The sequence below is a fragment of the Oryctolagus cuniculus genome, chromosome 3 (assembly GCF_964237555.1).
Source record: "Oryctolagus cuniculus chromosome 3, mOryCun1.1, whole genome shotgun sequence".
NCBI lineage: Eukaryota > Metazoa > Chordata > Mammalia > Lagomorpha > Leporidae > Oryctolagus > Oryctolagus cuniculus.
Window position 1 is genome coordinate 128,665,291 of NC_091434.1, and position 13,354 is coordinate 128,678,644.

At 46.8% G+C, this 13,354-nt stretch overlaps 1 protein-coding gene across 50 annotated transcripts in view; it reads left to right on the forward strand.

Moving 5' to 3' along the window:
* Positions 1-13,354, forward strand: part of CLASP1 (cytoplasmic linker associated protein 1) — a 295,826-nt gene that overhangs the window by 258,622 nt on the left and 23,850 nt on the right. For 46 of the 50 annotated variants that reach the window (XM_051838605.2, XM_051838622.2, XM_051838607.2 and 43 more), the window contains 3 exons: positions 3,952-4,102; positions 9,136-9,379; positions 11,825-12,015. In XM_051838605.2, the coding sequence (XP_051694565.1) occupies positions 3,952-4,102; positions 9,136-9,379; positions 11,825-12,015 (586 nt within the window). The other 4 variants (XM_051838621.2, XM_070071082.1, XM_070071091.1 and 1 more) reach the window with 2 other exon arrangements.

Here is a 13,354-nt window from a genome sequence, read left to right on the forward strand (position 1 = left end):
GCGGCACTGGGAAGTTCCTTAGCATGCGTCTCATGTCCCACCATCAGACGAGCCAGGCCTGCTCTTTCCCCAGCTGCACATATGTCTCTCAGCCCTGCTGGTGACTGACTGTGTGGACTGATTTCTTTCCCAGCCTGCTGTCATGTGGTGATAGTCTGGGCACACATTTCCAGAAAGGAAGCCCTGAAAGGTGGGCTCACAGTTACAACCCATGTCCCTGAGCTCCGTGAGACGAGCAGGTGTCTTCTGTGATGGGATAAGGGTTCTGTACACCACCACACCATCTGCTGTGTTTAAGTGCTGCACGGGTAGCCTCTGCACTGGAGATCAGCACTCCTGCTTTGTGTTCTCCACAGAGCAGAGCCATGTGTAGTGAACAGGTCTGAAAGTAACCTCCGGAGTGTCCAGAGGATCCTGGGCACAAAGGGCAAGGAGATACTGACCACTGCTGTCTTTAATGTTAATGAAGCATGTCACTACTTTTTTTTTTTTTTTTTTAAGTTAGCCATGCCTTGAAATCTAAGATTGACGTATTGGCTATCTCCCAGTATGCTTTCCTGCATGCCTTCCTGGGCACTAGTCCTCACCCCTATCCCTAGCTGCCAGAACTGCCTCTCCAGAGGACCTCCCCTCGTAGAGTCCTCTGTCACACCTGCGCACACAGTGTATACAATCTAAGACATCTAATGCAGTTAACACTTAGTAAATATCCCTAAGTTTCAGTTACATCTAGGAGAGAGCCAGCTGTAGACATCCATTTAGAAAACGTAGTAATTCCATAGAACTCAGAGGGAATCTACATCTCTCTCTTTCCTCTTTGCTAAAATTGAATTGATTTGTGACAGGGAATAATTATCCTTAGTCTATAACCCAAGAGATGATAAAGAAGACCTGACCTCCTGCTCCTTGCCACCCAGGATACAAATACAAATCCTTTACAGAGCAAGCCCAAGGCTGTATCTGGCTTCAGTGTTGGGTGACATGGCCTGACCTTAGGTCAGTGACTGTTAACTCCGTAACTCTTCCTAATCTAAAGAACCTTAAGGAAGCCCTTCTGAGGTCTAATCAGGGTGTTTACAGGTGACCAGGACCTGGCCTTTAACCCAAAGGATTATGTCCTGGCATTGTTTCAAAGTTGAACCAAGACAGGTGTGTGGGTAGTTGGCAGGTGAGGTTCACCTAACCAGCTCGTCCCTGTCAAGCTTTGGAGTCCTGCTGCTGCTCCCGGATGTGCCGCTGGTGGGGAACTTCCTGGGAAGTTCTGTTTCACTATGAAGTGAGGACTTTAAAGGTATTGATTTGAAGAAAGACAGATCTTAGCATAAAAATAGCAAAGAAAGTAGCCTTGTCTGTTTCCTGTTATAGGAAAGCAAGTGTGTCTCTCACCTGGAGCTCACAGTTTTAACTTCGTACCAAGGAGATACTTCACACCTCAAGACACTGAGTGCTTGTCACACACTTGTGCTCCTGAACTGGGAGTTTCAGTTGCTTCATTAATTAAAAGTGAGAAGGACGAACATCAACTGGCAGAGTCCTGTATGTTCTGATTTTAAAAGAGGCTGTTACAGTGATAAAGTTATGTGAACTGAAATGTTTTCAGAAAGTTCAGGTTAAGGACAACAAGATGAATTCTATGAAAGCTAATATTCTCTGAAGCGACATATGGAAAATAATATTGTGACATCCCTAAAAAAACGGAACATTCTCCAGACTTCTTCTTGTCCATTCCATCATTCTTTCAGTTTTTAAATTACTTTTTCATTTGCATGGGCTATGCTATTATTTTTGGTCGTTGTGATTGAAAGTATTTTAAGGCATTTTTCTACATTGTGTATATATATTGTTTGTTTGAGTCATAATGCTTAGTCTTTATATATAAAAAGCAGTGTACTGGTCAGATGTATAAATGCCTTTGTTCACATGTAAGCTAGTATTGTGGTGTGCTAAGAAAAGAGGGCCTGTTCCTCAGTCATGCTGTCTTCACGGGCGGGGGTACTGTCTCAGAGTCACAGCCTTGGGGAAGGGGCTGACGTCTTGAATTCTGCTCAACTTTTTCATTCTGCCTCTTGTCAAATATACATGGAATTTCAGCTGGACATGTGTTCAGACTTCACATTTCTTCTCTTTGGATGCCAGAGTCAATCTTTGAGTTGGCATATGTTCCTGTGAACACACCAAATACAGTTGGGGTGTGTATTTTCATTCATCAGGAAAGAAAGCTGGGTGCTGTCTGGACCAGTTTTGCAATTTTGGGCAAGTAGCTTCTGTCACTGTGAGTTCAGGTGTTGTGCTGTAGCGGAGCTTAGAGGATCACTACAGCCTCAAGCCAGCAGCAGTTTGGCTGCTGCAAGTGATAATGCTCCACATCTGGTCTTACTCGATTGCCCAAGTCTTAGTAAATGTTGCCTTAAGTTACAGGAAACTCACCATGTAGGAGTGTATAGAGATATTGCCCTTAGAAGGGTGCCTGCCAGTGGGGGCCTAGAGTTTTCAGTTACTACTTTTTGCAGAACACAAAGATGGCTTCTCTTTAGTTCTTAATAATATTGCATGCTTACATAGACATAGCCACAGATTCCACTGGTGTTCTTTATCAGTCCTCAGTTTCTGCCGGTTAGACTAACTCATCCACTCTTTTCTTGAATATTTCTCTTTTTTTCTTTTTAAACATTTTTTTATTTACTTATGCAAAAGGTAGAGTTACAGAGAAACAAGAGACAGAGAGAGAGAGAATCTTTTGCTGGGCCAGGCCAAGGAGCCTGGAATTCCATCTGGGTCTCCATATGGGTGGCAGTGACCCGAGCATTTGGGCCACCTTCTGCTACTTTTCCCAGGCACATTATTAACAGGGAACTAAATTGGAAGTAGAAGTGCCAGGACTAGAACCAGTGCTCATGTGAAATGCCAGCATCACAGGCAGCGGCTTAACCCCCGTGTCTCCATGCTGGCCCCTTGAATGCTTTCTTGAAGCAAGTGGAATTTAAGCTAAGCTGCCCTTGGTTGACAGTTGCTTCATATTTTATTTTCTTTATACTCATTTGTGTATCCTATGCTTCTTTGATATTCTCAGGGAGGGACAGTGGTGGCTTTTGTTCTCAGGATCCTTAGACATCTGAAAAGTGCTTGTTAGCAAACTACATTGCACCAAAAGGCTGTTGACACTTCTGCTTCATTTCATGTTTTGCTGTGCTCAGTGTCCAAAAGGACAATTGGGATCACTTTTCTGTGAGGTACAAGCCTTTCTTCCTTCTAAAAGTGTTTTTAGACGTCCATCAAGGAATGTGACTCATCTTTGTAAGATCAAGCTCCAGGTGGAAGCGTCTTCAGAGTCTGACATTCATGGAAAGTCTCTGAACTAGACCACCTGAGAGCTGAGCTCTCGGAGCCCATTGGTAGGTAGATCTGACTTTGAGTCAGGGTTGTTTTTGTTATTTTTCCTAAGTAGGGTTTTATGTGTTTCTGGACTGGATACTGACTAGCACGGCCCAGTCTTGTGAGATCGTTTGCTCTTCTCTGAAATTTGTTTGTAATACTAGCTTTATTTCCAAGTACCCATTCCTCTTAAGTTTGTACATTTGAGACCAGTAACAATCAAACTACTTTTTTTTTCCATCTTTAAGATAAGAAAGTTATTTTTTCACTGTCATCACCTCATTCACTCAGTCACCAGTTATCACTCTTTGAGTTCGTGCATTCTTGTGGTTATTGCTGTCTCCTCTGGTTCTTGTTGAGGGCTGATGGAATGTGCCTGGGACCAGATGTGACGAGGAAGATGTCTCATTGTCCAGTGGTGGTCCTCTAATAAGAGATGTCTCCTTTTCATCCCAAATCACCCACAGAAATGAAACTATAATTGTATCTCCTTTTGCCAATTACTGGAAATAACTTCTGCCCCATCTTGATTTTATGCATATGCCTCAATTCAAGAAATAAAATATTTTTGACCCTTAGCATGCTGGACTACGACACAGAAAACCTGAATTCCGAGGAAATCTATAGTTCTCTGCGTGGAGTCACAGAAGCCATTGAAAAGTTTAGTTTCCGAAGCCAAGAGGATCTGAATGAGCCAATCAAACGAGATGGCAAAAAGGAGTGTGACATTGTGAGTATCCCCAGGCTGATAGAGAACTCTGTTGATTAAATGGCATTTCTGAGTCTGTGGAGCACTGTGGTCACTGGGCCTCAGCATCATTTCAGTTCTGGGTTCGAGTAATGTTCTTTCAGGAGGCCCAGGGCGGTGTCACCAGCACAAGAATAACCCTCAGCTACTCTTGTGAGGAACGTCACATGCCTTTTTCCTCAGTTGGCTCTCATTTGTCCTGACGGTGTTTTTGTTCGTGTGATGTGATAAAAATGGGGACCCTGACCCAAGACAGTTGTGTGGTTCCCTGGGAGCTCCCATACCATAAAAAAGCAGGCAAATAAGCACAGGATGGTAGTGCCATGCAAGTGGTTGGGGCCCAACTCCAGGGGTCTTCAGGAAGGGTGTGCACGGAGGTGGTATGGTCCTCTGAGCTGAAGCCTGGGGGTTAGGAGAGGTTGTCAGGTTACGCAGGTGGGTTGCAGTCAGAGAGCAGGGAAGTGTGAAGGCCGGGAGAGAGGAGCAGGTAGGGGTTGCAGTCCAGTGGAGAGAGCAGGTGGGTCATGGTGTTGGGTAGGGAAGAGCTGCAGAGCTCCGCTGCATGAGGCCATGCACACCAGGGGAGATGGGGCAATGGTTTCCAGCCACTGAGCGAGTTACCCAAGAGGCTCTGCAGGGCTGATCAGCAGGAAAGTGGCGTGACCACTCACATTTCAGAAAGATAGCTGTCTATGTGGAGTGGAGAATAATTCTGGAGGAAGTGAAATGGAATTAGGGCTATGTGCGGCTGTTGAGTGCTGGTGTTATTCAGTGAGGTAGTATCCTAGAAAAAGAAAAGATGCATTGTAGCAGCTTTGGAACATAATGATTTCACTTTGAATATGTGTGAACTGCAACCTCACCCAAGCAAACACACCCACTTGGCCTTTGGAGATGCCAGTCTGAAGTTTAAGCCAACAATTTAGACTGGCAATAGAAATTTGAGAGACACTGATTAAGCTACACGACAATGACTGAAGGAAAGTGAGTAAAATCACCAGTGAAGGGTAAGGACAGACTCCTCAGGAGCAGCAGCTGTGAGGGGAAGACAGAGCTAGAGATGACAGGGTGGGGTGGTGTCATCAAAGCAAAGGAGACTGCTCAGGCAGGGCTCTCAGCCAAAGGGCCCGTGGTGTTAGCGGCGATGGGTCGTATAATAAGTGGAGGGACCCCATTAGATTTTTTTTTTTGTAGTGTCTCATTAAGTATCCTATTTAACATAAAAAATACATTTACTTACAGATGTTTTAATGTACAGTTCAGACCTTTCCTTTGATAATGTGCCCACTGTTTGAGCTTCCATTGATCGTTCTGTTTGTCTATCTGAGAGAGAGAGAGTGTTCCTATCTGTTCCTATCTATCAATCCCATAATGCCCACAACAACCAGGGCTTAGTCAGCGGTCAATCCAGGAGCCAGAAACTCATTCTAGGTCTCCCACATGAGTGACAGGGACTCAACTACTTGAACCATCACTGCTGCCTCCTAAGGTCTGTTCTGACAGTAAGCTGGAGTCAGGAGCCAGAGCCAGGCATGAAATCCAGACACTCCAGTGTAGGACTCATGCTTCTCAACTGCTAGGCCCAATGCCCACTTCCATGTTTTTTCTTCCACTTTGTGAGCAGAGTTCAGTGCAGAGTTGAGAGCAGAGACCAGTGTTCAGTGGGTTGAGGAGTGACTTGAGTAACAAACTGGTGGGAGCTGAGGGGTCATTCAAGGGGCTTTTTCAGGTGGAAGAGGCTTGACTTATGTAGATGCCAGGGGGCCCGTGAAGTGAACAGCTTGGCTTTTATGATAGACACACAGCCTTCAGGATGGGAGTATGAAATATGGGCTTTGGTGGAGCCACTGGCATCAGCCAGGAAGGAGGGCAGGTCAGTTTGTGGCAGGAAGAGGGCACATTCCTACTGTAGCTTCTGTTCTGTGGACAGTGAAAGGAGGCCAGAGGTGAATGAAAAAGGTTTCCAGAATCCCATGTAGCACACACGGGGATCCAAGTAGGAAATGGGTAGACCTGCCAAGAGCAGTGGAGGCTGTAGGAAATGGTGGGTGCACAAAGGACCATGCTTTCCAATGATCATGTGACACCTACCTGCCCCACATAGGAAGCCTAGAGAGAACACTATTTGCAGCCTAGGGTGGGTTTTTCTGTTCCTTTCTGTATGTGCATTTATGCATGTATGTGTGTAGGAAAGTGTGCAGTGACGTGGTTATAAGCATAGCATTGCACTGTGCCCCAACTGGGTTAGGACATGAATGCTTTCCAGATTGGTTTTCCTCTATGGGAACTACCATGGTTGCAGAATAATCCCTCATTTGGATGTGCTATAGACTTGTGTCCTGTGTTCTCTTTTGGTCATTTCGGCTTCTCCAAGTATGAAAAGACAGTGATGAGAACCAAAAGGAGTGAAACTTGACAGGGAGGAGGTAAAGAAGGTGAGGACTGAGAAGCCTCCAGATTACCCGAGAGCAAGTGGGAAGTAAGAGCCACAGGGCAGAGTCGGAGACAGACTGGGCTGCAAGAGGGCGGAGCAGTGAAAATCAGAGTTGGAGGGATGAGGCTCGAAAGAAAACGTCTCAGCCACCAGTTGTGAGGCAGATCTAAAGCTGCATTAGACGTGAGACTCAGGCACCAGTGCGTCCTTTGTAGACCCAAGCTAGGGAGACGGACGTTCCAATGGATGAGTATCAGATCCAGTGGTAAGATGATTCACCTGGCAGAAAAGGGAACGCTGAGTAAATTACAGAAGTACTGGGAGTGATGTGTATCAAGGTTCTATTCTGCCTGGCAGATATTATTTTTTTTTCTTGAGGAAAGATATATGCAGTATCATCTGAACTATTCCTAAGTATACAGCTGGGTGGCATTAAATATACTCACAGTGCTATGCAATCACATCACTATTGTACACCCAAAACTTTCTCAACATTCCCAACAAAAACTCTGCACCTCCTAAATAATAACTCCTCTTCCTTCTCCCTTCCCCCAGCCCCTGGTAACCTGCATTTTACTTTATGTCTTTGTGAATTTGCGTATGGCAGGAATTTCATATACGGCGCAACATAAAATATTTTCCCTTTGGTGGGTGACTGACCTAATTCCCTCAGCCTAATGTCTCCAAGGCTCATCCAGGGTGCAGTGCATAGCAGACTCCACCCCTTCTGAAGGCCGAACAACAGTCAGCATAGGCACATACACATTCTGTTACTCACTTATGTGTGGAGGGACACTGCTGCCAACACTGGTGCCTAACCATCTGCTCTAGTCCTTGCTTTCGTCCTGTAGGATGTGTATACCTAGTGGAAGGGCTGGGATGGATTTGCTTCTTAATACCCACAAATAAGAGTTTATAGTCACTAAGATGTAGATATGATCAAACTAAGGATGGAAAAGGTTCAAACTGAATTTTAACATACTTTCTCTGGGTGGAAGATAATTCATGGATAACGTCGTTTTTCTTTATAACTCTTTTAAAGATCTATTACTATTGTAAAGAAGGAATCAGTAGAAAGGATTAAAAAGAGCTTCATATACTTTAACAATAAAGTTGAACTATCCTAATTCTAATCACCTTTAACAATAGCAAATCCTTAGTCTTTTATGTGTGTATTACTTGGGTCTTCACTTGTGTATAGATTTTACACAGTGAGAATCCCATTGGTCATACTAGCCTGTATTTGCTTTCCTCACAGCATAAGCATTTCCCATGGGAATAAATTTTTGTAGCCATTATGGTCAATCATGCCACTCCTATTTTTGTTTCAACAAAATTTATTCAACTTTCATCCTTTCACTGTTTTCCTCTCAATTTTTTTTCAATTGTAATGTTAAACTATTTTTTGGAAATAATATCATTCTTTCCTTTTGCTGGGTACTTTATTTAGCACAGGTTACCAAAAGTTAAGATTACTGGGTAAAGGACATGAAGATCAGTTTTGCCAAATATGATTTCACTGAGTTCCAAAACAACTGGATCAATTTCCTATGCTGCTAGTACTAGTTCCTTATAATCCATCTAGCCTGTATACTTAGGAATAGTTCAGATGATATTGCATATATCTTTCTTCAAGAAAAAAAATAATAAAGCCAGCTGTGTACACATGAGAGCACTGTGTTTTGTCAGCATCACAAGTAAACGATTAATCTTAGGAGTCACCTGACACAGCCTGGCCATCACTGTATAGTCACAGTCCGAGACAGGGGAGGCTTGTGTTGCCCCATTGCTGGCAGTCAACCCTAACTCACTCAGTTACTGCAAAGGAGAGGGCCCCTTAAGGCAAAGGGCTCAGAGAACCAGAGGCTTAATTTATTGACAACAACACAGAACATATACTAGGAGAAAAATACAAAACTCAGGAAGTACTAACCACCTGCCCTGTGACACAGTGTAAAGAACAATTCTGAGTTAGAAATACCCAAAAGAAAGAATGATCTGCCTGGGAGGTGCCGAGTCCTCCATCATTAGAGATTATGAAGTGTTGTGTGGCTCCCCACTTGATGGGAATGTATGGGATACAAGAAAGTAATGGGAGAGCGTGCCTGGCTTTGTGATGGCAGGTGAAGAGCTTCTGTCCATGTGTGCTGGGTCGGGGAAGCAGGCCCCAGCTGCTGGCACTGAAGCCCACAGGAGGCAGTGCTGCCAGTGGGTCCTCACTGTGGGCACAAGTGGGTGGGAGGCCTTCCATTCTCAAGAGACTCTTCAGAATTTCATGGTATTAGCCCCTGAGAAAATGGACAGTAGATCATGGAATTATAAACCAAAACAGATCGGATGTGTAAATGGATGAATTTACACATGGATGAAATGGATGAATAGATGCAAATGTAAACAGATTCTGTCCTGTATATGGTAGTTTGTAAATTTTGTATTTACAGACTGAAATGCTAATAGCTATCCCTTTGTCAGACACCAGATATCAAGTGAAACATGTCTGGCCCGCCTGCTATTTCTGAGCATTAGAAGAGAAAGTCTGTTAAGAGTCCCGGCAGGGAACTGACAGTGTGCTGTGCCCCAGGTGTCCCGCGACGGGGGAGCTGCCTCCCCTGCCACTGAGGGCCGGGGAGGCGGAGAAGTGGAAGGAGGCAGGACAGCTCTGGATAACAAGACCTCCCTCCTCAACACCCAGCCTCCTCGCGCCTTTCCTGGGCCACGTGCACGAGACTACAACCCATTTCCCTACTCAGACACCATCAACACCTACGACAAGACAGCGCTGAAGGAGGCCGTGTTCGACGACGACATGGAGCAGCTTCGAGATGGTCTGTCCCTTCTTGTGTGTCCGTCCCCCCTGCACTCCCTCCTTGTCAGACCTGCTCTGGGTGGACTGTTCAAGGCCTGGGCCTGTTCTCAGTGGTCAGTTGTTCAAGAAGGATGCTCCAGCCAGTGCCGTGGCTCACTTGGCTAATCCTCCGCCTGCGGCAATGGCACCCTGGGTTCTAGTCCTAGTTGAGGTGCCAGGTACTAGTCCTTGTTGCTCCTCTTTCAGTCCAGCTCTCTGCTGTGGCCCAGGTGGGCAGTGAAGGATGGCCCAAGTGCTTGGGTCCCTGTACCCACATGGGAGACCGGGAGGAAGTACCCGGCTCCTGGCAGCTTTGGATCAGCACAGCGGCGGCCATAGTGGCCATTAGGGGAATGAACCAATGGAGGAAGACCTTTCTCTCTGTCTCTCTCTCACTGTCTATAACTCTCTCTGTCTCTCTCTCACTGTCTAACTCTGCCTGGCAAAAAAAAAAAAAAAAAAAGAATGATGCTCCACATCCATACTGTGCTGGGGCCCAGGGCAGGGGTGGGCAGTGGTCAACAGAGGCCTCAGCAATCCTTGTTCCCCTGGTTGTGGAAGTAGCCGTGAAGTCACTGTCCCACAGCAGGCAGTGTGAGATTACGCAGTGATGGACGGCAGACTGCAGCGCCAGGGCAGGCCACACGCATGGGGACCGGGCCTGAGTGGGGATCTAGAGGCGAGGGGAGCCAGGATCAGTGCTTGGACAGGCCCCTGGCCTGATCACTCCCAGTGCCATGCTGAGAGGGGAGCTCCTGTCTTCTCACAGGGAAGCACTGTCTTCTCACAGCTGTGTCGTAACCAGATGTTGCTGGAGCTGTGCTGTGCTGACTTCTCTACCCTGTGGTTGATACTGAGTTGAGTGCTGTACACATGTGAGACAACTGAGGTAGAGGGATTAAACCCATTTTACAGATTAAGAAATAGGCTCAGAAAAGTTAAATTACTTGCCCAACATATAATAGGTCATATGGAATAGAGCTAGTCTGGTATTTTTCTGACTCTCTTGTGCTGAGACCAGTGTCCAGTGTTAAGTAAGTATGTATTGGTATGATAGAATGTTATCTGGAACTTGTTTCACCTCACTGTCATGTTCACATGTTTTGTTGTATTTCAACTTGATGGTGATTTTTAAAAAAAGTTCCGTAGATCCATTTTGTTTCAAAGCCTACTTATTTCTGAAGCTTTCATGAAGAATGAAGGTAGAGGCCTAACTGGGAATTCTTAAGACAGTTGACGTGTTCACCAAGTGCCTATGTGTGTCAGGAAGTCTATGGGTCACTGGGGTAGGGATGAGGCACAAGACACAGTCCCTGGTCTCAGAGAATGCAAGGCCTGTTGGGGAAAGGGGAGGGACCTGAGCTCAAGGCAGGCCCACCTTCAGAGGAAGCCGCCAACTCCCTGGGGATTCCACAGTAAGGGGTGCCCTTGGTGCTGGTTGCTGGCAGGTGACTGCTCTGAACACATGTGGGCATCTGTTCCCAGGCAGCAGGCTAATGGTGCAAGGTGCTTGTTTGGATTACACATTCTGAGAGAAGCAGACTCTCATTGCTCATAGGACTGGCACCTCATTTACCTTATCCTTCATGGATCTTGATGAAGGTAGAATAGAGATTAGAATGTTATATGTTACTTATTCGCCAGCTGTGTACCAAAAGGCTTAAGAAACATGATGGGATGACGCAGGAGAAATGACAGAGTTCTTTAACACCTCCAGCTTCCTTGTGTGTTTCTCCCCAGTCTTGGAAACTGAAGATATAAGTAGTTCCGCCTGTTTTGTTCTTTCACCGTGTTTATTTAAAGTTTAATATTCAGAGTGGAGGCCTCCTAAAAGACCATGGCTCTGCCTCTGCCTTTGGTGCCATTGTTCTGTCCTGCAAATGATTGTGCTCAGTGACCGTGGGCAAGCCCTGCAGTGTTTGAGTAGACAGCCCATGGGGAGGCCACACGTCTTGACTGCGGGCTGCTCGCTGTGCTGATCCCTAAGCTCTGGACATTGGAGAAGGGGACAGAGACTGATCAGATGTGAGGACGGGGAGGGCCCTGAGCATGTGCACACTGGAGTGAGTGGGTGTGACCGGGGAAGAGGTGTGAGGCAAGCCGTGGCAGAGGGAGAGAGTCTAGAAAAAGAAGATGGTCCAGCAGGGGCTTCTGGAGGATGCCAGCATTTTCTCCTCCGTGTAAAACGGAAGGGAGAAGACAGGAAATGGAGAGGCACTGAGCGTTGGTACCAGGCAGCTGGTCTTGTGCTGTTTCACATTTCATGGGTGAGAAGTTCTGCTGAGGGTATGCAGGGCGAGGCTGGGCAGCAAAGCCAGAGGGAGGGCCTCGCCTGAGAGATGTGGTGAGGAGAGAATAGAGTCCCAGCGAAGGCCTGGGGCTGGCGTTCCTCGTGAGGTGACCTCTGTCTTCTGTGTCTCCCAAGTACCCATCGACCATTCTGACCTTGTGGCTGACCTCCTGAAGGAGCTCTCCAACCACAACGAGCGGGTGGAGGAGCGGAAAGGCGCCCTGCTGGAGCTGCTCAAGATCACGCGGGAAGACAGCCTGGGCGTGTGGGAGGAGCACTTCAAGACCATCCTGCTGCTGCTGCTGGAGACCCTCGGAGACAAAGACGTGAGGCGCTGCGTCAAAGACAGGGTCTCGCCCTGGGCTTGGGTCGGCCGCAGCTCCCCTCTCTGAGGCTGCTCACGGCTCACATTTCCTGAGCACGCACGAGAAGGTCGTGTTTGTCTCGGTGACAGGCCTCATCCCCTGTGCAAGTCCTTTCTGTAACTGGGTCTGCAGTAGTTGAGGGAAATGTGTTCCCACATCCAGTCACTGAACAAAGAATTTCTTAAAATGTAGCTTGTGGTCTTTCGGAGTGCAGTGCTTTCCTTGTCTTACATCTGTTCCATGTGTAATTGAGGAACAGAGAAGTTCATCTGTTAAAAGCCCTCGTTTGATGCTCCATTCCCTGGAATGCCATCTCAGTTCACCCTACATGTGTGAACAGTTCCGGTAACATTAGGTCAGCTGGTGACCAGCTCTAGAAGCATGACCCTTGTAGTATGAATTTTAAAATCAAAAGGTTTCTTTGCCCTGGGACACGAGGCACTGGGGACCTGTGGCACTTAGGAGATAACTCTTAGGGGGCCAGGAGTGACGTAGGCACAGTCCTTCCTTCTGCCTATGGAGCCAGTCGCTCCTGCAGGCAGGCGTAAGTGTTGGGACTTGCCAGAGTTCTGGTGCACTGGCTTTGTGCAGGCTGGCAGTAACGACTGTGAAGGACGTGCGGAGAGCTAGAGGGTAGGGCTGGGAGGATTGCCAGGAAGCTAAACAGAACGAGGCGACAGTCTGTGCCCCAGGTCATGATGGTGGCGGCATGGAGGGGAAGGCCATGAATTTCATGGCAACCCTAATTGCTTTTTGTTGCTTAGGATTAATGGTGTGGGTTAAGGATAAGTAAAGATAGATGAATGATAATAAAAGATCTGTATGAATTTTTTTTTTAAAACAGAGCATTGGCTAAGGAAACAGTTGTGCTTGCTTGGGCTGTATCAGGAGACAGGGTGATGTCATGTGGCGGGCAGGTCAGCAGTGTGTTAGTGTGTGGGTCATACAGATGAGTGACAGAAAATCAGGATGTACTGCATGGCTCTGTTTGCGGTAAACTCCATTCTCCTTCACTGAGATTAGAAGTGTGTTTGGAATGGCTTTCCTCCAGAAGCAGGACTCGGCCTAAACAACTCAAGGCCTGTGCAGATCCACTGATCTCATCAAATGGGCAGTCGGAAATAGTGACAGGTTTCTAGCTGTCTTTTGAAGCTTTGTGCTTGTCTTTGGGGCACGTTTTACAGAAGGACAGTTTGTGTCGCAGAGCTGAGGCTCACTGATAATGAGGCATGGTCCCACGCTTGGCTCGTCCGGCAAGCCTTTGTTAGGTCCCTCCTAGGTGGTGGGTCCTGGGAATGTC